Genomic DNA, 14972 nt, shown 5'->3' with positions numbered 1-14972 from the left:
TGGGCTTCACCATACAAGGTTTTATCCTGTCACTTCTCCCCGGTTTATTATGGCTGGGACCGGGGAAAGTCACGAACCTCCTCTGGGGGTCTGTTCCGGTATCCCGCGGGCCGTTATGTTTGACACCAGGTGCAACACCTGTGTGCCCCCCCCCCGTTTCTGGGCTCAATGAAGAGTGGTATTAAATTGAAGGAATGAATCCGAACCTAACGTGTATCACCTGTGGACAGCGGGACTTCCAACGAGGCGTGTAATTTCACTGGCCTTGTCAGGCGTGATTGTACACTGAGTATACAAAACATTAAGAACACCTGCTCTTTCCATGACATAAACTGACCGGGTGATTCCAGATGAAAGCTATGATCCGTTATTGATGTCACTTGTTAAATCCACTTTTGAATTGTGCTTTTGAATGGGGTATGGTTGTAGGTGCCAGGCGCACTGGTTTGTGTCAAGAACTGTAACGCTGCTGGATTTTTCATGTTCAACAGTTTCCCGTGTCAATCAAGAATGGTCCACCACCCAAAGGAAATCCAGCAAACTTGATACCACTGTGGGAAGCATTGGAGTCAACATGAGCCAGCATCTCTGTAGAACGCTTATAGAGTCCATGCCCCGAAAAATTGAGGCTATTTTATAGGGACAGACAACTCCGGTCCTTGACAATCACATTTGTTCAGTCAGAAGCATTTTGAGTTACGATAGCAGTTGAAATCTGAGCATTTTGACTGCGTGGAACAAAAACAGACTTGTTATTGTGCATAGAATTAGAATGACTAGAACATACATTTCCGTTCAAGGTTAGTAGCAGTGTTGCGGAGTAGTTCAACTAGTAATTTAACTAATTCAATTAGTAATGAAATAAGAAATTTATCCCATGTGGCTCAGTTGGTATAGTATGGTGCTTGCTATGCCAGGATTGTGGGTTCTATTCCCACGGGGAACCAGTACAGAAAATATGAAAATGTACACTCTGGATAAGACCATCTGCTAAATGACTAAAAGGTAAACTACATTTTGCAGTAGTTTGGTGGTAGTTGAACTATAAAAAATATATATATAATACGCAACATGCAACAATTTCAAAGGTTTACTGAGTTACCGTTCATATAAGATAATCAGTCAATTGAAACAAATTCATTAGGCTATAATCTATAGATTTCCCATGACTGGGAATACAAATAAATATGCATCTGTTGGTCACAGATACCTTTTTTTTTTTTAAGTAGGGGCGTGAATCAGAATACCAGTCAGTATTTGGTTTGACCACCATTTGCCTCACACAGCGCGACACATCTCCTTCGCATAGAGTTGATCAGGCTGTTGATTGTGGCCTGTAGAATGTTGTCCCACTCCTCTTCAACGGCTGTCTGAAGTTGCTGGATATTGGCGGGAACTGGAACACACTTTCATACACATCGATCCAGACCATCCTAAACATGCTCAATGGGTGACATGTCTGGTGAGAATGCAGGCCATGGAAGAACTGGGACATTTTCAGCTTCCAGGAATTATGTACAGATCCATGCAACATGATCTGTGCAATATCATGCTGGAAACATGAGGTGATGGCGGCGGATGAATGGCACGACAATGGGCCTCAGGATCTCGTCACGGTATCAAATTGCCATCGATAAAATGCAAATGTGTTCATTGTCCGTAGCTTATGCCTGCCCATACCTTAACCCCAACACCACCATGAGGCACTGTGTTCACAACGTTGACATCAGCAAACCGCTTGCCCACACGACACTAGAACGAGCACACAGATGAGTTTCCTAGAGACGGTTTCTGACAGTTTTTGCAGAAATTATTTGATCGTGCAAACCCACAGTTTCATCAGCTGTACGGGTGGCTGGTCTCAGACAATCCTGCAGGTAAAGAAGCCGGATGTGGAGGTTTGGCATGCTGCCAAATTCTCTAAAACAACGTTGGAGGCAGATTATGGTAGAGAAATTAACATTCAATTCTATGGAAACAGCTAGCGGACATTCCTGCAGTCAGTATGCCAATTGCACTCTCTCTCAAAACTTGATACATCTGTGGCATTGTGTTATGTGACAAAACTGCACATTTTAGAGTGGCCTTTTATTGTCCCCACACTCTTAGAAAAAAAGGTGCTATCTAGAAACTAAAATGGTTATTCGGCTAGGAAAACCCTTTGAATAACCCTCCAGGTAGAACACTTTTGGGTTCCACAGAGGGTTCTACATGAAACCCAAAAGGGTTCTACGTGGAACCAAAAAGGGTTCTCCCTGGAACTAAAAATAGTTATCCTATGAAGAGGGGTGGCAGGGTAGACCAGTGGTTAGAGCGCTGGACTAGTAACTGAAAGGTTGCAAGTTCAAATCCCCGAGCTGACAAGGTACAAATCTGTCGTTCTGCCCCTGAACAGGCAGTTAACCCGCTGTTCCTAGGCCGTCATTGAAAATAAGAATTTGTTCTTAACTGACTTGCCTCGTAAAATATATATATTTTTTAAAAAGACAGCTAAGGAGTGCAGCACAATGTACACCTGTGTAATGATCATGCTGTTTAATCAGCTTCTCGATATGCCACACCTGTCAGGTGGATGGATAATAGGATAATAATAGTGTGTTTAATAGGCTAAATTACACATGATCTAAACATAGAGTATGAGCCCAAAGGGATCTGTTCTTGCAATTTGTAGTTTATGACATTTCAGATTTACATATGATCATTTTTCACAAAGTAGTTTGGATGTAGTGACCTACTTTTTCTAAGTAACTTTAGTAAGTATACTATATTTTTCTTAAGGGTAGCTTTAGGGTAGCTTTAGGGTAGCTTAATTTCTTCTAGTGTGAAGTAATTGGTAGCTTGGTAAACTATATATTCAGAGTAGCTTCCCCAACACTGGTGCATTGTGGAGGAGAAAAGCCGGATGCCAAGACGTTCCGGATGTCATATCCTCACATATCTTTGATTACAATCATAACACGAGTAACCTGCTTAATTGCTTGCACATAACTTTAAAAAGTCTGAAGTAAACAAGTGTTTTCCATCACCACGTGCCTCAAATCATACAGGATGCAGAATTGTCAGAGGCCCTAGAAACTTGTGACAGTTGAATCTTCTACTGGCTCAAAATGGGGAACATCACTGTACCAGAAACATGACAAAGTAGCAGAACTCTCATCGTTCTCATTGTTTAACTGAAAGTTGTATCAGCTTCATATCAATCAACGTTTGTAATGGTGCATGTATACATCATTGAGAATGTCTAACTTGAGATTGAAGAAACATGATTTAGTACCATGCCCTTGCATCTAAGATGTTTATTACTTAAACCACACCATGGCCTAAAATCTTCCCTCTCTCCTGCCAAGTCAACTTATTAGAAATTACAGGTCTACAATGGCAGACATATTGATTGTACCATTGAGCGCACTTAATTGCCTTGGTCTGAGGGGCTTCTGCCATTTTAGTCATTCTATTTCTATGAGTGTGTGACCCTTTAGGACAGGTTATGTTTGTTCAGGAGACGGGCCCTCAGAAAGGGCTAACTCACAGTATCACTCACAGCCAGGTCCACCCATTGACTTGAATTTGAATGTCCATTCTAGTCATTCTATTTCTATGGGAGTAAGATGTATTACTCACAGGTAGCCAGCAGGAGACAACGTGACTGGGAGCTCAGAGTGAATCGTAGTGCAGTAACTGGTAGAGAGGACAGAATGCTGCTGCTGTCCCTTAGTGTCTGTAAAAAATTCCCATTGTCCATACTGTAGAGCTGAAAAAGACAGACGTAGTTAAATTAATTCAGACGTCCCAAGGACAGATCTATAAGGACGGATCTATAATTTATCATTCTCCTACACGTCAATTGGTCGGCCACATATCAACGGGGTTGTGTTCATTAGGAAGGAAAAGGAAAATTATATTGTGGGGAGATACTATCTGCATTTGTCCAATAAGAAACATTTGTTTTCATTGTCTGGTGTAAAACGTTTTGCTACAGTGTGCCTTAATGAACATAAATCCAGAAAAGGTGTTCAAGTCCAATACCTTGATGGCTCCGTCACTCAGACCAACAGCCAACAGAGTCCCTTCATTGTTGAACTGGCACGTCATCACCTCACTCCCACACTCCCTGAGACATGGACAGAGAGATGGAGGTGGAGAAGGCCTTCACACCTCTGGATATTTGTCAACTGTCGGTGCATATTGTGAAATTTTAGATGTAGACACACACACACACACTTACACACAGAGTATTTTGTCATTTGTACAGTGCATTCAGAAAGTATTCAGAGCACTTTACTTTTTCCACATTTTGTCACATTACAGCCTTATTCTAAAATGGATTCAATAGTTTTCCCCCCTCATCAATCTACACACAATACTCCATAATGACAAAGCAAAAACAGGTTTTTAGTATTTTTTGCAAATGTGTATTCAAAATAAAAACTTAAACATCACATTTACATAAGTATTCAGACCCTTTACTCATTACATTGTTGAAGTCCCTTTGGCAGAGATTACAGCCTTGAGTCTTCTTGGGTATGACGCTAAAGTTTGGCACACTTGTATTTGGGGAATTTCTCCCATTCTTCTCTGCAGATCCTCTCAAGCTCTGTCAGGTTGGATGAGGAGCGTCGCTGCACAGCTATTTTCAGGTCTCTCCAGAGATGTTCGATTGGGTTCAAGTACGGGCTCTGTCTGGGCCACTCAAGGACATTCAAACTTGTCCCAAAGCCACTCCTGCATTGTCTTGGCTGTGTGCTTAGGGTTGTTGTACTGTTGGAAGGTGAACCTTCGCCCAGGTTGAAGGTCCTGAGCGCTCTGGAGCAAATTTTCATGAAGGATCTCTCTGTACCTTGCTCCGTTCATTTTTTTGTATTTAATCCATTTTAGAATAAGGCTGTAACCTAACACAATGTGGTTTAAGTCAAGGGGTCTGAATACATTCTGAATGCACTGTATATGAAAGGCCTGAAAAAAATCACCATGTAATTTGTAACAAGATACTTCAGAAAATCTTCAAAATACTGGAAAACGTCTCTAAAATTATTTTTTTAAATAGCGGTTCACAATTTCTTGGGCCCTACAATCCCAAATGTAATGCATTGGTATCAGAAGTCTTATGGCACTATCGTGTGAGGCCACAAGGTGTTGGTGGAGGAGCTTGAAAGAAAGCACTTCCAGAGCAAGGATAATGGGGTGAATTAGGTACAAAAGTCAAATCGAATTTTGTATTTTCTGTGTTTTAAAATACAAATGCATTTTTAGCAACAGTACTTTGTAGTTTACTTTAATACTTTTTTTGGATGGGTATCTCTGCGCAAACAGACACACACAGACACACAAGGCTTAACCTACTTACAACACAGAGTGAATGTGGAGCTCTCCTTTGGTTTTAGGCTGGGTGTGTGTAGTACTTATGTACGCCTCTTCTTTATAGACATTGGTCTGTGGGCCTTTACCTACATCTCTCAATTCAGTGAGATCTGGACCAGTTGTGGCACTCTCTTTATGTGTGTCTGGTGCTCTGTCTAACTCTGCTTCACTCTCTGCTTCTTCACTGTCAGGGTCAGTCTCAGATCCAGGGTCTGTGCTGGGGTCTGAGTCAAAGTCACTCAGCATATAGCTATGACTGGGTTGTTTAGACTCTTCTTCACCATCACCGTGAGCTTGGAAGACTCCTCTCCTGGAGGCTGCAGTGGCATTGTTAGACATCTGGATAGGAGAACATGAGATGTAATATAGATTTTCTTTATGAACTTTATAGATCAAAGGTATTTTTAAAGAAAAACTTAACACAATGGCAGCTATGTTGACACTGGCATGTTGATCTGAGTCTTGCTGTTGGAAAACCACTTTAGACTACAGTGACTAACTTTCGGCTGCCACAGATGCACCTCGCCAACTTATGTCTACAGTCAGCTTCGCTATCCTTACTGCTCGAATACACCATTGCGATGAGCGAGCAAGGGAGCAGGGTTCCTACATAGAGAAGTTAGATTTCAAAATTCCTAATAAGACACTTTGGTTATCACTTTGTGCAAACATCACTCACAGTCGAAGATATGAACATTTTATATTCATCTAATGTCTGCCATGTTTTTGGATGATGTGATGATGTTGTTGCAGCTCACGCTGCTCCCTGTGCGCACTGAGTGCTAATGTGTGTGTGAAGTTGGGTACTGTAAACCGGATGCAACCTGGATATAGACGGTCCATGAATCGGTGGCGAGCGAAAGTGAGTAGATTAAAATAAATTATAGTTGTCACATGCGCCGAACACAACAGGTGTAGACCTTACAGTGAAATGCTTACTTACAAGCTCTTAACCAATAATGCCGTTTTAAGATGAATAAGTATTAAGAAAGTATTTAAAAAATAAACTGAAGTAAAAAATCATAAAAAAATCAATAAATTAAAATTCAAGAGCAACAATACAATAACAGTAACGACTCTATATACAGGGGGTACCGGTACAGAGTCAATGTGTGGGGGCACAGGTTAGTCGAGGTAATTGAGGTAATATGTACATGTAGGTAGAGGTAAAGTGACTATGTATAGATAATAAACAGAAAGTAACAGCAGAGTAAAAATGGGGGTGGGGGGTTCAATGGCTTGGATGTAGAAGCTGTTAAGAAGCCTTTTGTACCTAGACTGCGCTCTGATACCACTTGCCGTGCGGTAGCAGAGAGAACAGTCTATGACTAGGGTGGCTGGAGTTTTTGACCATTTTTAGGGCCTTCCTTCCTGACACCGCCCAGTATAGAGGTCCTGGATGGCAGGAAGCTTGGCCACAATGATGTACTTGGATGTACGCACTACCATCTGTAGTGTCTTGTGGTCGGAGGCTGAGCAGTTGCCATACCAGGTGGTGATGCAACCAGTCAGGAGGCTCTCGATGGTGCAGCTGTAGAACTTTTTGAGGATCTGGGGACCCATGCCAAATCTTTTCAGTCTCCTGATGGGGAATAGGTTTTGTCGTACCCTCTTCACAACTGTCTTGGTGTGTTTGGACCATGATAGTTTGTTGGTGATGTGGACACCAAGGAACTTGAAGCTCTCAACCTGCTCCACTACAGCCCTGTCGATGAGAATGGGGGCATACCCGGCCCTCCTTTTCCTGTAGTCCACGATCATCTCCTTTGTCTTGATCATGTTGAGGGAGAAGTTGTTACCCTGGCACCACACTGCCAGGTCTCTGACCTCCTTCCTATAGGCTGTCTCATTGTTGTCGGTGATCAGGTCTACCACTGTTTTGTCGTCAGGAAAAGGGGAGGCGCAAAATGGGAAAAAAGGGAGGCGCATAGGGGCTAGTCGCATTAGAAGGGGTGGGAGATGAGGAAATGTTGGACAGGCAAGGAGGCATGGCTGAGTCAAATATGAATGCTGACTTAATAAAGTGTTGATTAAAGAGCTCAGCCATGTGCTCCTTGTCAGTAACAACCACATTATCAACATTAAGGGACTGTGAGGAGGGGGGTTTGTTCTCCAGGTTTTTAACCGTTTTCCAGAACTTCTTGAGGTTAGAGCATTTTGCCAAATGGAATTCTTGAGGTGGAGTAACTCTGCCAGATCAAGGTCATACCAGGGGCTCTTTTTAATTCTCATTTTCTTTTGGGGGCTGGGTTTGTTAACAAAACTACTGAAATTATCAAAAAAGAAGGTCCAAGCTTCTTTGACAGAGGGGATCAAGCAGATTCTATACCAATCTACAGAGGCCAGGTCATGAAGGAAGCCACCCTTTGCCTTGATGACAGCTTTGCACACTCTTGGCATTCTCTCAACCAACTTTACCTGGAATGCTTTTTCAACAGTCTTGAAGGTGTTCCCACAAAAGCTGAGCACTTGTTGGCTGTCATTCCTTCACTCTGTGTCCAACTGATTCTGGAGACCAGGTCATCTGATGCAGCACTCCATCACTCTCCTTCTTGGTCAAATAACCTTTACACAGCATGGAGCTCCGTTGGGTCATTGTCAAATTGAAATGGTTGAACAACAAATGATAGTCCCATTAAGCGCAAACCAGATGGGATGGCATATTGCTGCAGAATGCTTTGGTAGCCATGCTGGTTACGTGTGCCTTGAATTGTAAATAAATCACTGACAGTGTTCACCAGAAAAGTACCTCCACACCATCACAACTCCTCCTTCATGCTTCACAATGGGAACCACACAATGGGAACCACACAAAGACACAGCGGTTGGAACCAAAAATCTCTCATTTGGACTCATCAGACCAAAGGACAGAGGTCCATCGGTCTAATGTCCATTGCTTGTCTTTTTTGCCCCAAACAAGTCTCTTCTCCTTATTGGTACTCTTTACTAGTGGTTTCTTTGCAGCAATTCGACCATGAAGGCCTGATTCACGCTGTCTCCTCAGAACAGTTGATGTTGAGATGTGTCTGTTACTTTAATGAGGGTGAAGCATTTATTTGGGCTGCAATTTCTAAGGCTGGTAACTCTAATGAACTTATCCTCTGCAGCAGACATAACTCTGGGTCCATTCCTGTGGCGGTCCTCATAACAGCCAGTTTCATCATAACGCTTGATGGTTTTTGCGACTGCACTTGAAGAAACTTTCTAAGATCTTGAAATATTCCAGATTGACTGACCTTCATGTCTTAAAGTAATGATGGACTGTCGTTTCTCTTTGCTTATTTGAGCTGTTCTCGTCATAATATGGACTTGGTCTTTTACCAAATAGGGCTATCTTCTGTATACCCCCCCCTTCCTTGTCACAACACAACTGGTTGGCTTAAGAAGGAAAGAAATTCCACAAATGTACTTTTAACAAAACACACCTGTTAATTGAAATGCATTCTAGGTGACTACCTCATGAAGCTGGTTGAGAGAATGCCAAGAGTGTGCAAAGCTGTCTTCAATGCAAAGGGTGGTTACTTTGACGAATCTCAAATATAAAATATATTTTGATCTGTTTAACACTTTTTTTGGTTACTACATGATTCCATATGTGTTATTTCATTTTGTTGATGTCTTCGATATGATTCTACAATGTAGAAATAGTACAAATAAAGAAAATGCCTTGAATGAGTAGGTGTGTCCAGACTGTTGACTGGTACTGTATATAATTATTTTTATATATATATTTTTTTTTTTGGGGGGGAGTTCCCCTGTCCCATTTTGTATAATAAAGTGTAATGGATTTATACTATAATTCAGTTGGGGGCGGTAATGCAAAATATTGGATGCCAACTGCCGTTAACTATCACCGAAGAAGAATCGCTACTGTTGACTGGCGTAGAGTTCGGCTGCCTACTCCAACTTGCCTCTAGAAAAAGTATGGTGTGCACAAACAACCCGAAAAAACCCTTGCTATAAAACCAAAACGAACAAAAATGTTACAAAACGTTGTCATAATATGTAAACATACTGTTCAAAACTGTTTCAGCTGGGATGCATGCAGAGACCTTAAGTTAATTTAACTCATGTCTGTTAGCAAAAAAGCTTGTTGTGAACAGTGTGCACATTTCTTCGTAGGCTAGTGCATAATTATAATGGGTTTTTGTGTGTGAGAGGGGTGTTGAAACTAAATTAGTAAAGACAAGATTGTGGCTAATAAAACTGAGCACAAAAATAAATGTTTTCAGGACCATGGAAAACTATGCGAGCCATTCCAGAGAAAAGAGCTAAACTAGTGGTCTAGTTTGTAAGCCTACATTTTTTACATTAGCAGGAGCAGGCCTGCAAGCCAAGGGCGAGAAAATGCCATCTTCCTAATTTGATATTGTTCGCGTTCGCCAAGTCTAGAATTGTAAACTAATAAAAAATAATCATATATTTTAATATCTCTCCTCAACCCCCAATTCCATTGCAAGAAAACATAGTTTGGAAAGCAAATGGCTATTGCTGTAAAGAGAAGACAATGAGGCTTCAGGGCTTCAGGCTTTTCGGTGTGGGAGAGTGTGAAATGTGGGGACCTGGTGTACAAGTAGGCACATGTAAGACATTTAATTTGTTTAGTATAGTCGGTTTGTAATTCCACTCACTAGTTGTAGCTGTATAGTCTGTTTGTTTGTGGTGTTGGTCTTGGCTAACTTAATGTTCCGGTTAAAATACACCAGTTATGCTATTTTGGATCACGCTGTTGATGTCATGCAGCCTGTCGTTTTTGTGTTTATACTTTTTCATAAAGACAAAACGGCAAGTTTGATGTCTGCGACAATAGAATGTTCATGATGTCACTCTGACAACTGTATAGACATGTCGATAGACGTAGTATAAACCAGCCTTTAATCTTGAAAACTTGTTTAGTAATATAAAGTACTCCCTCAGTTTAGCACATGGCCTCACATGTGAATCCTTAAAGAGATGGGTGGGGCTAAAGCTTAAGATGGTATGAACAATGCTGAATGGGTCTAGACAAAGAATGAGCTCTCCAGTAGGTGTACCGAAACACTCAAGGGCCATTTTCTCAAAAGTGGTTTTACAAGTTTTTCAACTTTCAAAGCAGAATGACTTTCCCATTGTTCCTCAACTGTAGTGTATGATATACCATTTTCTAGATCTAAATCTCTACTATAATCCAATGTAAAAAAACACCATTTCAAATGTTGCTACATAAGACCAAATCGAGCCAGTCAGTCACATTTTTCTAACTAGTGAGAATGCTCAGAAGCAGGCAATGTTGAAAAGTCATCTTTAGACATGTTCTAATTTTCTTAAATGTTGTTTTGTAATTTACTAAATCAAGGAGACAATAAGAAAATTGCATTTGCAAAAGTTGACCATTTTTCTGTGAGCCAATGGGGTAACCTAGGTAACCTCAGGAGGTTTCCCCACAGGCAGGCGGGGCCATGACTTTCTATTTTCTATCTAATAACGACTTGAGCTTCTCAATTACACTCCATGCTATTCTCAATACTACACTCAATCTTCCTCGACTCAGTTACTTTGTTACATGGCAGACTGTGTCTTGATCTGTGTAATGATATCCCCAATGCCCAATAATACTTGTGTTTTTTCTTCCACTGTTCCCACCCTGTGCTGAAGAACCACCAATGCGCTACTGGTCGGTCCTTCAATCAGTGGCATACCTTTACATCGCAGGCAGTGCAAACCAGACAACCCTACATCTCTGACCATCTCATGTTTGAGGTTAACGACTCGACATTTACGCTTGTCCTCTTAACTGAAATAAATAGTCGGACAAGAAGAATATAGATTTAGTTGTCCGAATGGACAAGTAAAAAAAAAGCACAAAAAATAATATCAAACAATTACTCCGATTAGAATTGGATCAGATAGGCCAATATTGGAATAATATTCCAAATCTATTTTTCATGTACATACATTTTTTAAAAGCCTACATGTCAAAGTGTAAGTGATATACAAATTGGCTACAGCCTCATGTCCAAAATGATGCTGACATGAGGGAGGTGCCAGAAAATGTAGCCAAACTTTAATGAGATGTTTAAGTACATAAACATAGGCCAAAACGCCAGTCATGTTTGACAAATATAATGAAGGATAATTAACATTAACATCTAAAGCAGGTGTCAAACTCGTTCCACGGAGGGCACAGTGTCTGCGGCTTTTTGCTCCTTCCTTGTACTTGATTGATGAATTAAGGTCACTGATAAATTGTAAGGTACTCCCGAAACCTGGTTGGCTGGGTCTTAAAACCTCTCTGGTACCAGTGGGACGGTAGCGTCCCACCTCGACAACAGCAAGTGAAATTGCAGGGCGCCAAATTCAAAACAACAGAAATCCCATAATCAAAATTCCTCAAACATACAAGTATTATACACCATTTTAAAGATAAACTTCTTGTAAATACAACCACAGTGTTCAATTTCAAAAAGGCCTTACAGTGAAAGCACACCAAACGATTATGTTACGTCAGCGCCTAGTCACAGAAAACCATACAGCCATTTTCCAGCCAAGGAGAGGGCTCACAAAATTCAGAAATAGCGATTAAATTCATCACTAACCTTTGATGATCTTTATCAGATGGCACTCCCAGGTCTCCATGTTAGACAATACATGTTTGTTTTGTTCGATAATGTCCCTCTTAATGTCCAAAAACCTCAGTTTTGTTGGTGCGTTTAGTTCAGTAATCGAAAGGCACAATGCGCACTCACAACATCCAGACGAAAAGTTTTTTTAAAGTACCATAAAAGTTTGTAGAAACATGTCAAACGATGTTTAAAATCAATCCTCAGGTTGTTTTTGTCATAAATAATATTTCAACCGGACAAAAGCTTCGTCAATAGAAAAAGAGAAACAAGAAAGGCGCACTCCCGATCATGCGCTGAAATCATGTCTGGGAATTTCCACTGTCCACTCAATGAAAGTGCCATATCTCCCTCATTTTACAGAGTAAAAGCCTGAAACAATGCCTAAAGACTGGCCACATGTAGAAGAAGCCATAGAGATCGTGAACTGGGTCCTAAGTCTTTGTATGGTGGATAGGCTTTCAATTGAAAAACAGCAACTCAGCTTTCACTGTAGAAATGTCATCTTAACATTTCAAACAACTATAATACCAAAGCATTTCAAGTGAACTTTCAATAACAAGTTTACAGTCTGGAATTCTTAGGGCAGCGATCCGCCTACACCCTTTGACATTTCACATGTCTATGGCAGCTCTGGGCTTGACCTCTCTTCCTGACCTTGTGCGAGATGATGCTGAGCATGCTTCTGTGTCAGTCAACAGTTCTTGTGGTGTTGCAAGTAAGTATGGTGTATGTTGTGCTGTGTGTGTGTGTGTTTGTTTAGTCCAACACGTTCTCTTTCAGGGGAACAGTTAATCTCATCAGTGTATTGTTCTTTTGTTTTCAGTAGGTGACGACGATTGCAGCGGTACACCGCTCCTTCTGTATGGACGTGATATGAACGTTCAGTGACAGCTGGCTGGATGACGACTGCTGGCTTCCAGAGGCCATGCTCCTGGATTGTAACGGACTCTCCGTCGATCAGTGGTAGCAGTGGTCTAGCTGACCTGTCGTAGTAGTATCGCTTTTGTTGTTGTTGCAGCTGCTGGTTGGTGCTGGGAAGGATTGAGCGAAGTCTGCGGCTCATCAACAGCTGGGCTGGTGATTTGAAGTTGTAAACAGGAGTGTTGCGGTATTCAAAGAGACTGAGGTAGGGGTCTCGCTTGTCTGCTATTGCTTTGTCCATGAGTAATTTAGCAATCTGCACAGATTTTTCAGCAAGGCCATTACTTTGAGGGTAATGTGGTGATGTGGTGACGTGTGAACTCCCATGCTTTTGTGAAGGATTCAAACTCATTTGATCTGTAACAGGGCCCACTGTCAGATATTAAAGTCTCTACCATGCCAAGCCTGGCAAAGGTTGCTTTCAGCTTGTGTATCACAGCTGCAGATGTGGTGCTGTTAAGGTTGTCGAGTTCGAAGTATCTGCTGTAGTAGTCCACTGTTACGATGTAGTCCTCGTTGTTCCAGGTGAACAGATCGGTTGCCACAACCTGCCAGGGTCGGTCTGGGATACAGTGAGGTAACATTGGCTCTTTCGTGTTTGAGGGGCGTCGTTCAAGACAGATGGCACATTTACCAACAATGTCCTCTATTTGTTTGTACATTCCGGGCCAAAACAAAATGTCCCGTGCTCTCTGTTTGCACTTTTCCATGCCCATGTGTCCAGCAGTCTGAGACTGGTAGGAATAATAATTTTCTCTCCTTTGAAAATTATTCCGTTGATCTGTGATAGTTCATCACGATGGTTCCAGAATTCTTATACGCTCTGAGGGCTTTTTCTCCTCTCCTCAGGCCATCCATCCTGTATGACTTTCCTTAGCTGTGTGAGTTGTGAGTCCTTTTCTGTTTCTACTCGGATCTCCTTCAGTTTTGTGTCACTGACTGGTAAGTTGCTGTACACAGTGTGCACTTGCATGTCCATGCCTTCACAGAGGCTGCTGTCCTTGTAGGTAAGAAACTTCCTGGAGAGTGTGTCTGCGATAGGAATGTCTTTGCCTGGACGGTGAATGATTGCGAAGTCGTATTTTTGTAGTTGAAGGATCATTCTCTGTAGCCTTAGCGGGGCTGCGGCTAGTGGTTTCCTCATGATTGACTCAAGGGGCTTGTGGTCGGATTCCACAATGACTTGTTGTCCATATACGTACTGATGGAAACGTTTACATCCGAACAGAATGGCGTAGAGCCCTTTTTCGATTTGAGCTTAGTTGATTTCATAGTCTGTGAGAGATTTGGAAGCGTAGCCGATGGGTTTTCCTTCTTGTAGTAGCACTGCATCTAGTCCATACTTTGATATGTCCACTTGGAGTCTAAGCTCTTTGTTGGGGTCGTAGTAGGCAAGGATTGGTCCTGGTTCTCTCGTGATCAAGTCTTTCACACTCTGGAAAGCAGTGTCATGTTGCTTGTCCCAGAGAAACTCACGGGACTGCTTTAGCAGTTGACGCAGGGGTGCATTAGCATTGGAGAGACTGGGTGTGAACTTGACTAAGTAGTTAACCATGCCAAGCACTGTTTCAGCTCTGCACGGTTCTTTGGTGGCTCCATTTCTTTTATGGCTGAGATCTTCTGTGGGTCTGGCTTGATTCCATTCGCTGTGAGAAAATGTCCGAAGTAGCTGACCTCTGTATTGCCGACTGTGCTCTTCTCGGGGTTGAGCCGGACTCCTCTCTCGCGGGACCTTTGCAGGATTTCAGCATTGCAGGTTTCTGGGATAATGGTGTTGATGTGAGCCATTAACAACTTTTCAAAGCACTTCATGGCTATGAATGTGAGTGCAACGGGTCTGTAGTCATTTAGGCAGGTTGCCTTTGTGTTCTTGGGGACAGGGACTATGGTGGTCTGCTTGACACATGTTGATATTACAGACTCAATCAGGGACATGTTGAAAATGTCAGTGAAGACACCTGGACTCGCCAGTGCAGCTGGACCTGTGAACAAACAGCATTAAACACTTAAACCGCCTGCATACATAGGTTTGGCTGGTGCCTAGCAGAACTCGGCTAGATGAACCAAATGAGTGTGCTCGCATACTCCCTT

General features: G+C 42.0%; 1 protein-coding gene across 1 annotated transcript in view; it reads right to left on the bottom strand.

Annotated features, from left to right (window-relative positions):
- The window catches only part of LOC124048505 (U5 small nuclear ribonucleoprotein 40 kDa protein-like), a 35033-nt gene that overhangs the window by 17054 nt on the left and 3007 nt on the right, over nucleotides 1–14972 (bottom strand). Inside the window, exons 2-4 of the mRNA XM_046369367.1 lie at nucleotides 5345–5697; nucleotides 4027–4111; nucleotides 3622–3751 (exon numbers count right to left, since the gene is read on the bottom strand). Of these exons, the coding sequence (XP_046225323.1) occupies nucleotides 3622–3751; nucleotides 4027–4111; nucleotides 5345–5697 (568 nt within the window). The remainder of the gene's footprint in view (nucleotides 1–3621; nucleotides 3752–4026; nucleotides 4112–5344; nucleotides 5698–14972) is intronic.

The sequence above is a fragment of the Oncorhynchus gorbuscha genome, linkage group LG11 (assembly GCF_021184085.1).
Source record: "Oncorhynchus gorbuscha isolate QuinsamMale2020 ecotype Even-year linkage group LG11, OgorEven_v1.0, whole genome shotgun sequence".
NCBI classification, from domain to species: Eukaryota; Metazoa; Chordata; class Actinopteri; order Salmoniformes; family Salmonidae; genus Oncorhynchus; species Oncorhynchus gorbuscha.
Note: the sequence above shows the minus strand (reverse complement) of the source record. Positions and strands in the feature narration are given on the sequence as shown.